Source organism: Budorcas taxicolor, chromosome 17 (genome assembly GCF_023091745.1).
Source record: "Budorcas taxicolor isolate Tak-1 chromosome 17, Takin1.1, whole genome shotgun sequence".
Taxonomy (NCBI): domain Eukaryota; kingdom Metazoa; phylum Chordata; class Mammalia; order Artiodactyla; family Bovidae; genus Budorcas; species Budorcas taxicolor.
The window spans coordinates 65,595,481-65,609,314 of record NC_068926.1 but is presented as its reverse complement, the minus strand read 5'-3'; the positions used below and the strand labels follow the sequence as shown (position 1 = coordinate 65,609,314).

The 13,834-nt window shown below is 47.1% G+C and overlaps 1 protein-coding gene across 1 annotated transcript in view; it reads right to left on the bottom strand.

Moving 5' to 3' along the window:
• Positions 1 to 13,498, bottom strand: part of GRK3 (G protein-coupled receptor kinase 3) — a 110,800-nt gene extending 97,302 nt beyond the window's left edge. The window contains exon 1 of the mRNA XM_052654640.1: positions 13,386 to 13,498. Coding sequence (XP_052510600.1) covers positions 13,386 to 13,498 — 113 coding nt within the window. The remainder of the gene's footprint in view (positions 1 to 13,385) is intronic.
• Between the last annotated feature and the right edge of the window lie 336 nt (positions 13,499 to 13,834).

Sequence of the window (13,834 nt, the reverse complement as noted above, 5' to 3'; positions counted from 1 at the left end):
GGCAAGAATACTGGAGTGGGGTGCCACTTCCTACTCCAGGGGATCTTCCTGACCCAAGGATCAAACCCACACCGCTTGTGTCTCCTGGGTTGGCAGGGAGACTCTTTAGCACTGCACCATGTGTTCTTGCCAGGAGAATCCCAGGGACGGGGGAGCCTGGTGGGCTGCCATCTATGGGGTTGCACAGAGTCGGACACGACTGAAGCAACTTAGCAGCAGCAGCAGCAGCATGTGAGAAGCCCAGTTAGATTTGAATCAAGATCAGATCAACATCTGCACATTCATTTGATTATTATCTCTTAATTCTGTTTTGCCCTTGATCACCCCTCCATCCCCACCAGTCACTTCTCATCTTCGTGCCAGTGACTTCCTGAGGAGCCCAGGACGGCAGTCTGAAGGATGGCCCCCACCTGGACACGCTTGTCTGCGTTCTCATAAGATCACTCAATGCTCTCCTCTGTCTCCGCATTTCCTGTATGCTGCAAGTCAGCTCTGAAGACTTGGATACATTCAGGTCCATCTTTGAGGGAAGGACTGCTCACTACACCGCCTTCAGGCTGCCTCATATCAGGAGACACGGGGCTGGAAAGGAGGACGTTTCCGCCCCTCCTCTCTTGAGTTCTTTGGGCTGGTCTGATAATTAAATGGATGCAAGACAGAGTAACAGGAGGAAAAAGAACGAATTTAATTCACACGTACAGAGGTCTCATAGCAACAGGACCTAAAGAAATGATCAAAGCTGTCAGCTTTTATACCTTTGACACAAAGAAACAACACATTTGTGAAGACCTGAAAGAGATTTGGGCTTAGGGTAGTGAATTAGTGAGGAAGAAACAAGGCTTGTTCACACAGCCTTCTCGGTCTGGGCTCTCTGTCTCTCTGTCTCCCTCAGTGGCGAGAGGGTACCTTTCACCTGCGAGATTTATTTTCTGCTCTCAGGGGCACAAAGGAGGGTCAGAGTGTCTTTCTTACAGTGGTTGTTTCTTAAGTAATCTTAATTCAAAATAATCGCGGTATCATTTTGGCCCATTTGGGGGTTGGCCTGTCCTGAGCCCCAACATTAGTGAGGTGAAAATTCACCAATTGGTCAAAGTCTGAAAGTCTGACCTCTCCATTTAAAATTCCCCCATCAACCTTTCATTTAATGGTTTCATACACTGATGATCTTTACTTAAATCTACTTTCAGCAAAAGTTGCAAAATGATGGGTTTTTTTTTTCCTAATTCTATCATTCCTTCTGATTTTCTGCAATTTCCTCTTGATTTGCTGCAAGTGCTCTGTGAAGATGAATCTCTCATGATCAACGAGGAATTTCTGTTGTTGTTTAGTGGCTCAGTTATGTCTGACTCTTTGCAACCCCATGGACTGTAGCCCACCAGACTCCTCTGTCCATGGGATTTCTCAGGCAAGAGTACTGGAGTGGGTTGCCATTTCCTTCTCCAGGGGATCTTCCCAACCCAGGGACCAAACCCACTTCTACTTTGGCAGGCAGGTTCTTCACCACTGAGCCACCAGGGAAGTCCCATCTCTACATTACTGACGAGGAAGAGCTGAACTCACATCACCAGGCGAAGAAGAAGGCTCGAGATGGACTCGCTGAAGGGTCCCTGACCAACAGAGCTCCATCCCCATGGGAGCTCAATGACCTTTCTGGGAAGGTCACATAGGCAACCTGTTCCATTAATTTTCTGTCATAATTTAGAAGCTACCACTAACAAGATTAATCAATGTAACATAAAAAAAATCCTTAATGCATCTCAAGTACCCGACAAGTGTCTTCAAGCTGAGGATCCCCATTTACCTACTGACAGGCAGAGATGTGAATTTTAATTTTGCTTTTTGAAATAAGGGTGCATTGGAAATTAAGAAAATGTGTTTGGGGTTAAGAAAGTATCATGAACCCCTGACATGTAGCTATTCTGAATTTAAAAGTGTCATTACTAGTAATAAGTATCCTATTATTTAACATGAAATTTATGACATCTCACTTTTTCAGGAAATATGCATATACTTATGATTAACTCAACATCTCCGGTCAAAGGATATGTAACTACTGGAGCAGCACCTCATCAGATCCCAGCAGTTGACCTCCGGATTGAATGAAGACAATGAATTTCCAAACTGTGTTACTGAAGTCTGAAATTGACAATGTTCCTCTCCCCAAACCCGAGAAGCTTCTTTGTTTAGAAGATTCATGTGGCAGAAGGTAGTCTGTGGGTGTCCATTAAAATGCACAGAATTTGAACTGAGGCTCAACTGCGCCATTTGCTATCAAGGTGATCTTGAGCCATTACCATCACTCTGAACCTGGACTTTCTCCTCAAATGGGGATGCGGAGTATCGTGGAGCCAGTTCCCAGAACGTGGAAATAAGGGAAAAAGCTTGCCCTTGGAGAATGGAACTTTTAAATCAAGGCATAACACAAAGCGCAGAGAAATGCCCGAGGCTCTTTGGCTAGCAGGCCTTGGCTGCGGCTTCAGCAACTGTGCTACGACTCCGGTCGAGGCTTGGCACCGTCAGAACAGGAAACGTGCAAGTGTGGACGGGGCGTCTCACCCTCAGGGGACTCACGATTTCACACCCAGGGTAAGGCCACTCTGGAGAAACGACCCGGTCCCGGCTCCTGCGGCTGCCGAGCCAGGGGCCAGACCTTCTGAGCCCTCCGGCCACCAGCCTGTGCCACCTGGGTGTGCACCACGTCCACAGGGGCGGCCTTCTGGGGGGACGCTCAGCTTACAGAGCCCTCAGGCAGCCAGGCTCCTTGAGAGCCAGCGCTGAATATCAATCTGACACTCCAGCTACAGTCGGGCTTTTGAGATCAATCGACCCGGTGAGTTCGTTTGTGCGTGTTGGGGTGGGGGAGGGGGAGCCTCTAGCTCATTGGATTCTCCAAGGGGTCTTTAAATAAGAAGCACCAGCCTTGAAGAAGAGAAGGCGTTAGTTGGGCCCGACTCAGCTTATGGATGTGAACTTCACATCAGGAGGCAGAGACAGACTCTGTGATGACAGGATCCAGTTTCTGAGTCTGCGGGGGGCAGACCACCCCTGGGACCACAGGAAAGACCCTGGTGTCCGAAGAGAGCACCAGCTGTCCTTCCAGACAGACAAAGTACCCTCCTCAATGTCTCCACGTGACACGTCTCCAGTAGTTGTCTTCTTCCTTTCTCAATCATCTACCGACTACAGAGGACAGCTTGAAAAACTAACAAGAAAGACCCAATACATGTAAAACTGCAAAGCACTGTACACAAGTATTAATGCAGGGTTTTTAAATCTAAATTCAAATCTCTTGCATAAATGTGAAACAGATGAACAACAGATGTCACTGGGTTTAATAAGACAACATGTTCAAACCTAACTGATAAGATCACTGTAATTAATTCTGATCCGGTTCACACCCTAGTTTTGGAGAAAGTCTCTTGGAGTGGAGAAAGAATTTTATCAGGTTAGGACCACTGAGGCCCCTCAAAACTAGAGTCTGGCTTTTTCTACTGTTCTCTTACCACCTACCCCATGCCAGAGAGTTGTGAGATGCCCATAGGGCCAGAATGTTTACCTTGAAACTCTGATCTTACACAAAGGAGTACGCACCAGCTACTTCATCAGGTCTTTCTGGTAGGACACAGCCAGAGAAAATAAGCTTCTCTTACAGAGTAACTTGGATTTTTTTTTTTTAATAATTTGAAACGTCAATCCCCTGTCAAGCAAGACACTTTATTTAAAGGACGGAAATATAAAGATGCTACCAGTTTTCCACATGGAATTAAACAATCAACCAAGTCGTTAAACCTTAAGAAATCCCTGAACACAAAAGTCTCAACAGTGTTTTGATGTTGTTGTTTTTTTTTTGAGGCAGGGGGCACTTCTCTGATGACTCAGATAGTAAAGAATCTGCCTGAAATGCAAGAGATTCGGGTTTGATCCCTGAGTCAGGACAATCCCCTGAAGAAGGAAATGGCAACCACTCCAGTATTCTTGCCTGGACAGAGGAGCCTGGCGGGCTATAGTTTATCGGGTCACAAAGAGTCAGACATGATTGAGCTACTACTAACACTTTCACTTCACTTTCTTCATGAGCATAAGCATCTTCTCACCCTTTGCTTAGAAACTGCTATTGTGCAGAGAACACCTTTCTCTTCTAGCTCAATTCTAGAGAAAATAATGAGTTTTCCTTCATGACCACTGGCAACAAAAGAGAAGGCAGTGCTTCCAAAATGGAACACAACAAGGAAGCAGGGCAAGCTTTCCATTCCATTCTATACTCAGGGTTGCAATGACAAGATCCACTGTGTAATCCCTTTCCCACTTAGGGTGTCATTAGAATAGCAGGAAAGAATCAGTATGTGTAGCTGAAAAAAGCAGGGCCTTTTAAAGATGAAAGTCCCCTGACCTTTTCTATTAGGATGAGTTCCTTTCTAAATGTGGTACAGATCCCCCCACCTCACCACCAAAAGCCTCATATTTGGGAGACCTTCCTGCCAGTCCAGAAGTTAAGACATCTTGCTTCCACTGCAGGGGGCACAGGTTCGATCCTTAGTCAGGGAACTAAGATCCCACATGCTGCACGGAGAGGCCAAAAAGTAGAAGAAGAAGAAAAAAAGCCCTGTATTTTTAAAAGAGGATCCAATGAAAATGTCATAGATGCCTTAAGACATTTTCATGATGCAGAATGAAAGCCTACAGTATTTAACAGCCGTGCAAGTGCCTTCGCATCTCAGTTCATTTTTAACTTAAATCTTTATCGAAAGCAATACAGATACAGAAGATGTAGAAGAAATGACCGGAAAATATCACCAGTCATCTTTCTAAAGAAAGAGCAATGGACTGACTTAATGACACAAAATACAAATACTAGGAACATGTCATGCAAGAAAGTTTTCTGGCTGAAAATAAAGAAACTTGCTGCCTTCCCCAGCTAACGGAGTTGTCAATTTTTGAACACATGAAACAAACATTCTCTAACCCTCAGGAGATGGATCTTTGCAGCTTAATGGAAGCTCACTTTCTCCCTGAAATAGTTTAGCCCATAATTATCCGAGAAATAGACAGTGCCAGGCACTCAGCACTAGTCAAAGGCAGTCACTGTCACCATACTCGGGTAGCCCACGCTTAGCTTCCAAACTCTCACCGTTTATGGAAACAATAGATCCCCTAACCAAACCAGTAAAATGAAATTTAAAAATCATTCGCGGGACCAAAAATGTCCTCCTTGTAACGGAACTTTCAGAGGGACTCAATCATACACGTGAGTTTGGATTTAACACCTCTGCCATCACCGTATTTATTACAGTAATTTTGCAGATACCTCTTTCGTTTTCATAAATCTTAATACTTCTACTCTGGTAGGTAATATTCAGACTGATGAGCGTATATTACAGAGCAGCGGGCAGGCTTCGGCGTGACGCAAGGAATAACTAAAGGCACGTAAGTCAGTTCCCCACAGCGGCCGCAGAGGCTGAGGTAGCTGCCTTCAAGAGACTGAAGATCTATTACTTTGCGGATGAATTAAACTTGTTTTGCAGGATCACGAAAGGAGCGAGAGCGATCTGTGCACAGGATGAATTACAAGCGAGCTTTCCATTATACTTCAATTAAAAAAAAAAATCCTATGAAAATAAAAAGGTGGGGGAAGTGGTGGGAGGGAGGTTCCCCAGAGGGAGAGGATGCGTGTATGCACAGAGCTGATTCACACTGTTGCAGAAGCTAAAACAACATCATAAAGCAACGATCCTCCAATTAAAATATGTATATCCTGTGGGGGCGAAAAACGAGGGAAAGCGCTTTCTGACACCAATCTCTTCCAGAGATGCTCCCAGAAGATGACCCTGGCTGGATGCTGGAGAGGGAGGTCGCCCGCCCAACACAGGACTAGACTGGACGCCCTCCAAGATCTTTTCAAACATGAGCCACGACAACGCTAGGTTATTAACATGTGTCTGTGGATGTCTGAGGAAGACGAGAATGCATCACCTTATGCTCAACGCACTGAAGCCAGCTGCCTTCAGATTCTGATTTTTGGTTCATTTTACTGACACAAAGACCTTCTGAGGATGTCAACTCTCTCAATTGCTAAATTATCTATTTTTAAGAGTGGCTCGCTTATGAACTCTTAGGTACTGAAGCCAACATAGCCCAGAGCCTACTGGATGGACGGATGGATAGAAGAAAACAGAGGGAAGAGAGGGAGAGAAGAAAAACGGGAGACGAAGGAACGAAAGGAAAAGAACCAAGCGAGGCACCGTGAGCAGAAGGTTCTAGACAAACAGCACTGCCACAAACAGCTAGAGGAAGAGTACTGAGGAGAAACCTGAGAAATTCACCTACTCGGGGTCAACAACGTAACTTTTCAGAAGTCCTGCCTTCCAAGCCCACCCGCTGTCCACAGTCTCCATGCAACACGGCCTTTATCTGCTACCATTGTGTACTTTTTAAAGGGTGTTATGTCTTGTATTGTGTATAATCCCAACCACAACCACAGGGTGTAAATAAAGAAAAACTATCTTTTCACACTGCTTCCACTCTCTCTTGCGTTTTCTGTGTTTGAAATGAATGTTCTCTCCTGCTCACAAACGTATGGATAGAAAATGCTCTAAAAAGACAGAGATTTGAGGGAAAGTTTGTGATCAGAAAAGAACAGATATCATATTGCACAGATGGGGAAACTGCATACACTGAAATTAAGTGACGTGCCCAGGGCCTGTGGCAAACTGCCAGTGGAATCAGGGCTGTACTTCCTAGTCTAGAACTTTCTCTCCTAGGACAATATGGCAGGTAGGAGGGAGGGCACAGGAAAATGAGGGCCCAGCGATAAGGACAGCTGGCCTTCGAGTTCACTAAGGACGAAGGTCTGCCCAGGCGACTTTCACAATCAGTTTTTCCTGCTCTCGAAACCCTGGAAGAAGGAAATGGGAGCGAACAAGAGTACAAGTCCAAGGCTGGGCCAAGGCTGACTCTTACAAACCATCAGTCACAAAATAGATGAGCTGCAAAAATATCTTCATTGTGTTCTCTAATGGGCTGTTTCTTTACCATCTTATAAAGTACTACAAATGTGCTTTGGCTTCACAGTGAACCCAAAAGATTTCCAAAATTAGAGGAGATGAGGAGCTTGCTGCATTTCAGACCCATTGCTGTTCAGTCGCCCAGTTGTGTCCGACTCTTCTCAGCCCCATTCTGAACTGCAGCACACCAGGCCTGCCCCTCACCATCTCCTAAAGTTTGCCCAAGTTCATGTCTGTTGCACTGGTGATGCCATCCAACCATCTCATCTTCTGACACCCTCTTCTCCTTCAGACACATACAGCAATCCAAAAAGGCCCCAGGGTTCTAAATTGTAGTCGGTAATAAAACCAGGGGGCTTCCCTCATAGCTCAGTTGGTAAAAAATCTGCCTGTGATGCAGGAGACCCCAGTTCGATTCCTGGGTCAGGAAGATCCCCTGGAGAAGGGATAGGCTACCCACTCCAGTATTCTTGGGCTTCCCTGGGGGCTCAGCTGGTAAAGAATCCACCTGCAATGCGGGTAACCTGGGTTCAATCCCTGGGTTGGGAAGATCCCCTGGAGAAGGGAAAGGCTACCCACTCCAGTATTCTGGACTGGAGAATTCCATGGAATATATAGTCTATGGGGTCCCAAAGAGTTGGATGCGACTGAGTGACTTGCACTTTCACTTTCTTTTCTTTCAATAAAAACAGAGAAGGATAAAGAAGTGAAAAAGAGGAGAGGCAGAGGTGGCTCCGGATCACATGGCCTCATCAGCATGCAAATAACTTTGCAGGCAAATGACTTGACAATAAGAAAGCCAGAGTTGCCAAGTTCATCATCTCCATTTCCCCACCGCCCATGTCCAGAAAACAAGGACAGACCATCAGGCGCAGAAAATGCATTTTTACCTACAGCTGTCTTCAAAGGCAGTTTTCTAACAGAGGAAGATTATTTGAATGAGAAAGTGATTTTTATTGCAAATAAAGCCAAAAATACAGTTTTGTTCCTTTTATCCTTTTCCTGGAAGTGGAAAAAAATTGGGGGCTGGTGGTGGAGGGGCAGGAGGGGGAGAGTGGGCAGCCTGGGCTGCCCTTTTCTCTAAATGATAACAGAGACAGAAATCCTGTTGGGCGGCCAGAGGGTGAGGCGGTCTATTATTATACAATTTCTCATTAACAGCAGTGAGATCACACTTCTCCTGTTAAACAGAACAGGCATTTAACCCCCCGAGCTCCTCCTGGGAAATAAGGCAGAAACTGCTTATTCACTTAGTCATAATTACCGTTTCCTCAGGTCCCAGAGGAATAGCTGTTCTCTATCAGTCTCTGAGGATGGTTCTGACTTCCCAATGCTACCCTGGCAGCTGGCTGAATCCGCACCCAGAAGTGTAAGATGGCAGAGCATGATGGAAAGCAGCCGGGCTCTGGGAAACCTTGACTTGACTCCGGCTCCTGCCTCAGCCACGGTGAGCGGTCGCCTGGGTTGGGTTCCTCAACCTCCCCGGGCACCTGCTTCTTTGGAAAACGGGACCTATGCTAATACCTGACAGGACTCTTGTGGGGAACACATGCCCTCAAGGTGCAAACTGCCCGGCAGAGGGGGCGTTCACTGCCTTGGGGAATTTAAGCTTCCCTCTCAGCTGCAGGGACCCCGGGTGTCCTCTCTGCTCTGGCCCATCTCTTACTCTGCTTGCCATGAACCTGCTGAAGACTGAAGCGTCCCTTCTTTGAGCCTTGAAGACACTGGATCCAAACAGATGTTTGCCAAAGCCCAATTCAGGGTACCAAGGAGGTTCTTTTAAGAGGCTAGCTCAAAACACATCACTCTAAGAGCTGGGACTGCCTGAACTCAAAGACATCAACTGGGCTCTCAACACAAGCCTTTTACAATGCTTGACTTGGGAAGATTCTGGATCCCAATCTGAATGCAAGGGAACATCTATTTCTAAGAACTCCTGACTGCATGCAGCCCTTACCTCTTCAAGTCACTGGCGCAAATTAACTTTGACCAAGAATGAAGTAATAGCTGAAAGGTCAGAATAAATTACATTTGGAAAGTGTAGTTTAGAGAAAAAGAAGCACGCACTGTTTCATACATAGAAACGCTCCTATCGACAATAAAGAGTGCCTTTTTCCCTGAAGGCTGTTCGTTCAACCCTGACTCTGTAGTTCAGAGTTGGCCATGTAGGCATAGAAAACCCTCCAACTCAAATGGAGAGGAATCTTTCAAATCATCTTCCAGTCACTCACTGATTGGAGTTGGGAAATTACAGAATATATCCCATTTCCACATCAGAAGAAAATGAAGCTATTTTTCAAGACCAATCACCTACAATAACTTTAAAAGCAGATGGGTGCACAGTACCATATTACTATGTATATTATGGCTAGGCAGCTTTTTAAGGGGGATAGTTAAAAAAAATTACTGTAAAACACTGAGCAGGCATAATGTATTCCGTGAAAACAGAATAGTAAAGGCCACTCTGTGCTACCTGTCCACAGTTAGAAAGAATCTTCCGGCAGTTGCACACGGAAGTCAACACCTTCCTCAACTCCCTGTGTATTTCCTACTAGACTGTGATGTTGTCTTGCTGTCCAGTCGCTAAGTCATGTCTCTCTGCGACCCCAAGAAGTGCAGCACGGCAGGCTTCCCTGTCCCTCACTATCTCCCAGAGTTTGCTCAAACTCACGTCCATTGAGTAGGGGATGCCATCCAACCCAATCATCCTCTGTCACTCCCTTCTCCTCCTGCCCTCAGTCTTTCCCAGCATCAGGGTCTTTTCCTAGTCAGTTGGCTCTTGTAAGCCCCTGAAGGAAGAGCTGTCAGGCCAGGCCTTGCTTGGCTCAGGAAAACAGCTCTACAACTGTGCACTGAATTCATGGAATAAACAGTACCACAAACCTTCTTCAGGACAGTTGAAAATGTTTCCAGAAAATTATAAAGGCTCTTTAAAATGCTTTCAGGCTTTCCCGTGACTTGGAAAGGACAAGTTTTGTGATGGATGAGCCTGAATTTTCAATGTCCACTGAACAGAAATAAAACTCTGGAGGAGAGATCGATTTTGTGACTGAACCTCTTGCAAGAATGTGTCAACTCAAGTCAACTGAATCCTGCTGTTCAGAAAAGATTATGAGAGTAATGAGACCAGAGGAAAAGCTGCCCCGACTCTACAGGGCTTAACGTGCTGATCCTTTGCAGGTATTGGTTTCTGAATTAGTCCCTATTAAATGTTTCTTCCCTAACATGGCATAAAACGACTGGCACACACATGTGAAGGTGCGTGTTTTCAACTGGGCATGTGCAGAGCATCCATGGGTCACAGTTGCCTGTCACCAACAGACCCCATTTTCACCTACATTAGCACAACAAATGTTTCAGTAAACTAAAGCAGTTGTATAATTTGAACAAACAGGCAGCTTTTACAGGATTTACACTCATTGGTTCATTAACTGAATAACATGTCAGCCTAACAAAATGGTTGCCTCTTTGCCATCTCTGAGAAGCCAAATCTCCCCTGGGCGGAATGTTCCATTTTCTGAGACTCTCCCATAACAGGCAGGGGGCTGCACACTCCTCCTTTCATTGAAATTAGCTGGATATTGCTTTGCTCTGTTGTCTCTCTGTGCAAAACTGGAGGAAAAAGTGAAGTATAAAATAAGGAAGCACACAAAATGTTACAGTGGCTTCAAATAGTTGGCTGGAAAAAAAGAGTCACTGGGGGTAAACCAATGGCCAGTTTTATGCTTCCCGTTTAGAAACTGGACATATAAAGCTAAACCTCTCGCTCAGGAATGCCAGAGGCTGGTGACCACGAAGTCCTCAAAACGAAGCTGAGACAGAAACTTATCAGAGAACATCTGACCTGCATCCTTCACCAAAGAGTGAAATCACTCTAGTCTTTTGAGTCAAAACACTGAGGCATTTTCATGTGAAATTTACTTTCTTACCAGATCTAGAAATCCCCCAACCTCCCACCCCATCCCCAAATCAAGCAGAAGAGCCACCAACTGCCGTCCAGGTGGAGAAAGATGTGATGTTTGATCTGATGACTCAACGTACAGAATCCTAGCTCAGCACAGGGAGTGGCAGTGACTATGTGAATGGTTGCAGGAGAAAAGTAAAGCCAGTTGAGATAAATTCAAGACAAGTTAGAATCGCTGGAGAATGCTCCAATGGCCTAATTCAAAAGTCTATTTGGGGGAAAAAAAAAAAGAGAGAGAGAGAGAGAGAGAGAGAAACAGCAACAGAATAACAATTACTAAAGAGCTGCTTCCTAAAATTACTCTCCTGTTTCTATGTCTCAATTCTAAAATGTCATGAGAAATCCGCTGGCCCGTCACTAATTCTGCCTTAAACAGAGCATTACCAAAGAATGTCACTGAAAACAAAGGCCTTCACACAAGGAAGTGAATACCCTAAGCACTAAGGATGTTCTTAGGAGGGACATTAAAAAAGCAGAAGTCATATTAAGTTCAAAACACCAAGAAAAACAAAATGAACAGAAGTTCCTAATGTTTACAATAATATATATTCTTATCGCCCCCCCCCCAAAAAAAAACTGTCCATGAGTTAAGATTTGTTGATTTTACATACAGATACTTATATACTTAGGATTCCCTGTCCTTGAGGAAGAAAGAGAGGAAAAGAAAGTAAGCATTATATATGACATTTATAGAAATGCAGGGTGTTTGGTTTTTTTAAATGAAATTCAGGTTTCATTTGGGGTTCCCGTTTTACTTAGTTTTCCATTTGCCAGAAATTTTAAACAGCACTGCTTGTCAGTGAGCTCTGGACATGTGAAAGTCTGGAACAGGAGTGCTGTATTCATGATGCTCCACTCTTCCTGACATTTCCTGCCTGTTCCTGCTCATCAAAGTAGGTTTTCCCCTGCAAAACCAAGACGCAGGGGCTAAGAAGGACAAGCGAGCCACAAACATTCAGGAAGCACATCTTCATGTACACAATTTGACTTTTCACAACAAACAGCACAAAGGGACTGACATTTTCTATATCATGGGGCTCAGGCTCCTGGACTTGTAAAAAATAATCTGATGATCACTCAGTATCACAAGAAAGATATTTTTTTCCCTTATGCCAAGGTAATATTTAAGCAATCTCAGACATAGAACGCATGAAGGGCTGATGCTTTCAAATGGAGAATGGCTTTTTAGTTTTCAGTAATATACAAAAATACATAGTTTTAAATTCACCATTAAGAAGATGCCTCATTGTATCATCAATTCCACCAAGAGCTGTAAGTGTCAAGGAGACACATTTGCTGTACCACTCCTGATGGTGCTAGTTAGGAAGGAAGCTGAAGGGGGAAAAAAAAAAAAAAGAATCCAACTCCAATCCTCTGATACACTACCTGAAACTCACTATTAATCTGATAAACGACCTTTTCTGGGTAATGCCAATGATAGGTAATGCCAATGATATGAACTAATCAAGTCTTTCATTACTTCACCAATAAAAAATCATTTCTGAGGCAAAAAAAACTACAACTTGGTATGGACCTCACCAAGACCCTTGCCAATTCAATCGGGTCCTTGGCTGGTAATATAAACAAAATTTCTGCCTGAAATCACCCATTCAACATGGGTTTTGAAGTGATCCCCATTTCAACCTTTTAGTAAAGTGCCGCCAGTGGGACCTGTCACCACGTACCAAAGAGAAAACCAAGTGGGTCAGAATTCACTATTTGCTGCCTGGTGGACCTTAAAAGGGGGAGCGAGCATGGAAAACGGTAATTTAAGTGCCCGGGGCAAAAAAAAAAAAAAAAGGCAACTCGCCTGCACTCCCCAACTAAGACTCCCAGAGGGAGCTGAGGAGAGGATGGAGTTGGAAAGGGGCACAGCCGCAGGAACTATGTAAGGAACGGCCGGGATGGAGCGCAAGGGAAAGACAGGCACCGCCGGGCAGAAGGGCTGGCGGGGCAGGCGGGGGACCGTATGTGGGGGCTGGAGGGGAGGACGAGGGTGACACCGATGCGGCTGGAAGGACAGCGATGGGGCAGGAGGGGAGCACAGCCATTAAAACAGGGGGGACCGCAGGTTCGGGGCTGGCCCGAGAGAAAGGGATGGGGCAGGAAGCGGAGCAGGGACGGGCTTGGACCAGCGAAGTCACACCGCAGCCGCACAACCCCTCACAGGGGCGCTCGCTGCTCGCCGGCCGCCGCGCCGGGCACTTCGGGGCGCTCTCCCCCGGAGTTTCCCCCCGCAACAGCCCTCCGAAGCCCCATTTCAGAGACGGGCACGGCGAGGCCGGCCCCTCAGCGCCCGCTCCCCCCAGCGCCGGCCCGGGGGTCAGAGGCGGACTGAGCGCCCGACCCTCCCGGACGCAGGGGGTCGCTGGCGGCCGCGCGGGGGGCGGCGGCGGCGCCCGGGCGCGGGGAGCCGGTACCTGGGCTCGGGCAGGACGATCTTCTTGCTGGCGCGGGCGGCCGGGGTCGCCTTGCTCTTCTCCATCGCCATCAGGTAGCTGACATCGGCCAGCACGGCCTCCAGGTCCGCCATGTTGGCGAGCGGCGGCGGCGGCGGCGGCTCCTCAGGACCCGGACGGGACGCGCTCCCGCCGCCGCCGCCCGCCGCGCCCCGACGTTGGGGGGGCCGCCCCGGGGCAGCCCCCCCGGCCCGCCCCGCGCGCGCCCCCGCCCAGCGCCCCGCGCGCGCCGCCGCCGCCGCGCGCCCGCCCCGCCCCCCCCCGCGCGCGCGCGCGCGCCGCCGCCCCCGCCCCCGCCCCTCCCGCGGGGGTCGGCGGGGAGCGCGCGCGCCCTGCGGCCAGTTCCCCTGGGCGCCCGAGCCCAGCGGCCCCGCTTCTCGCCGGCTGACCCGCTGCCTGTGGGCACCGTC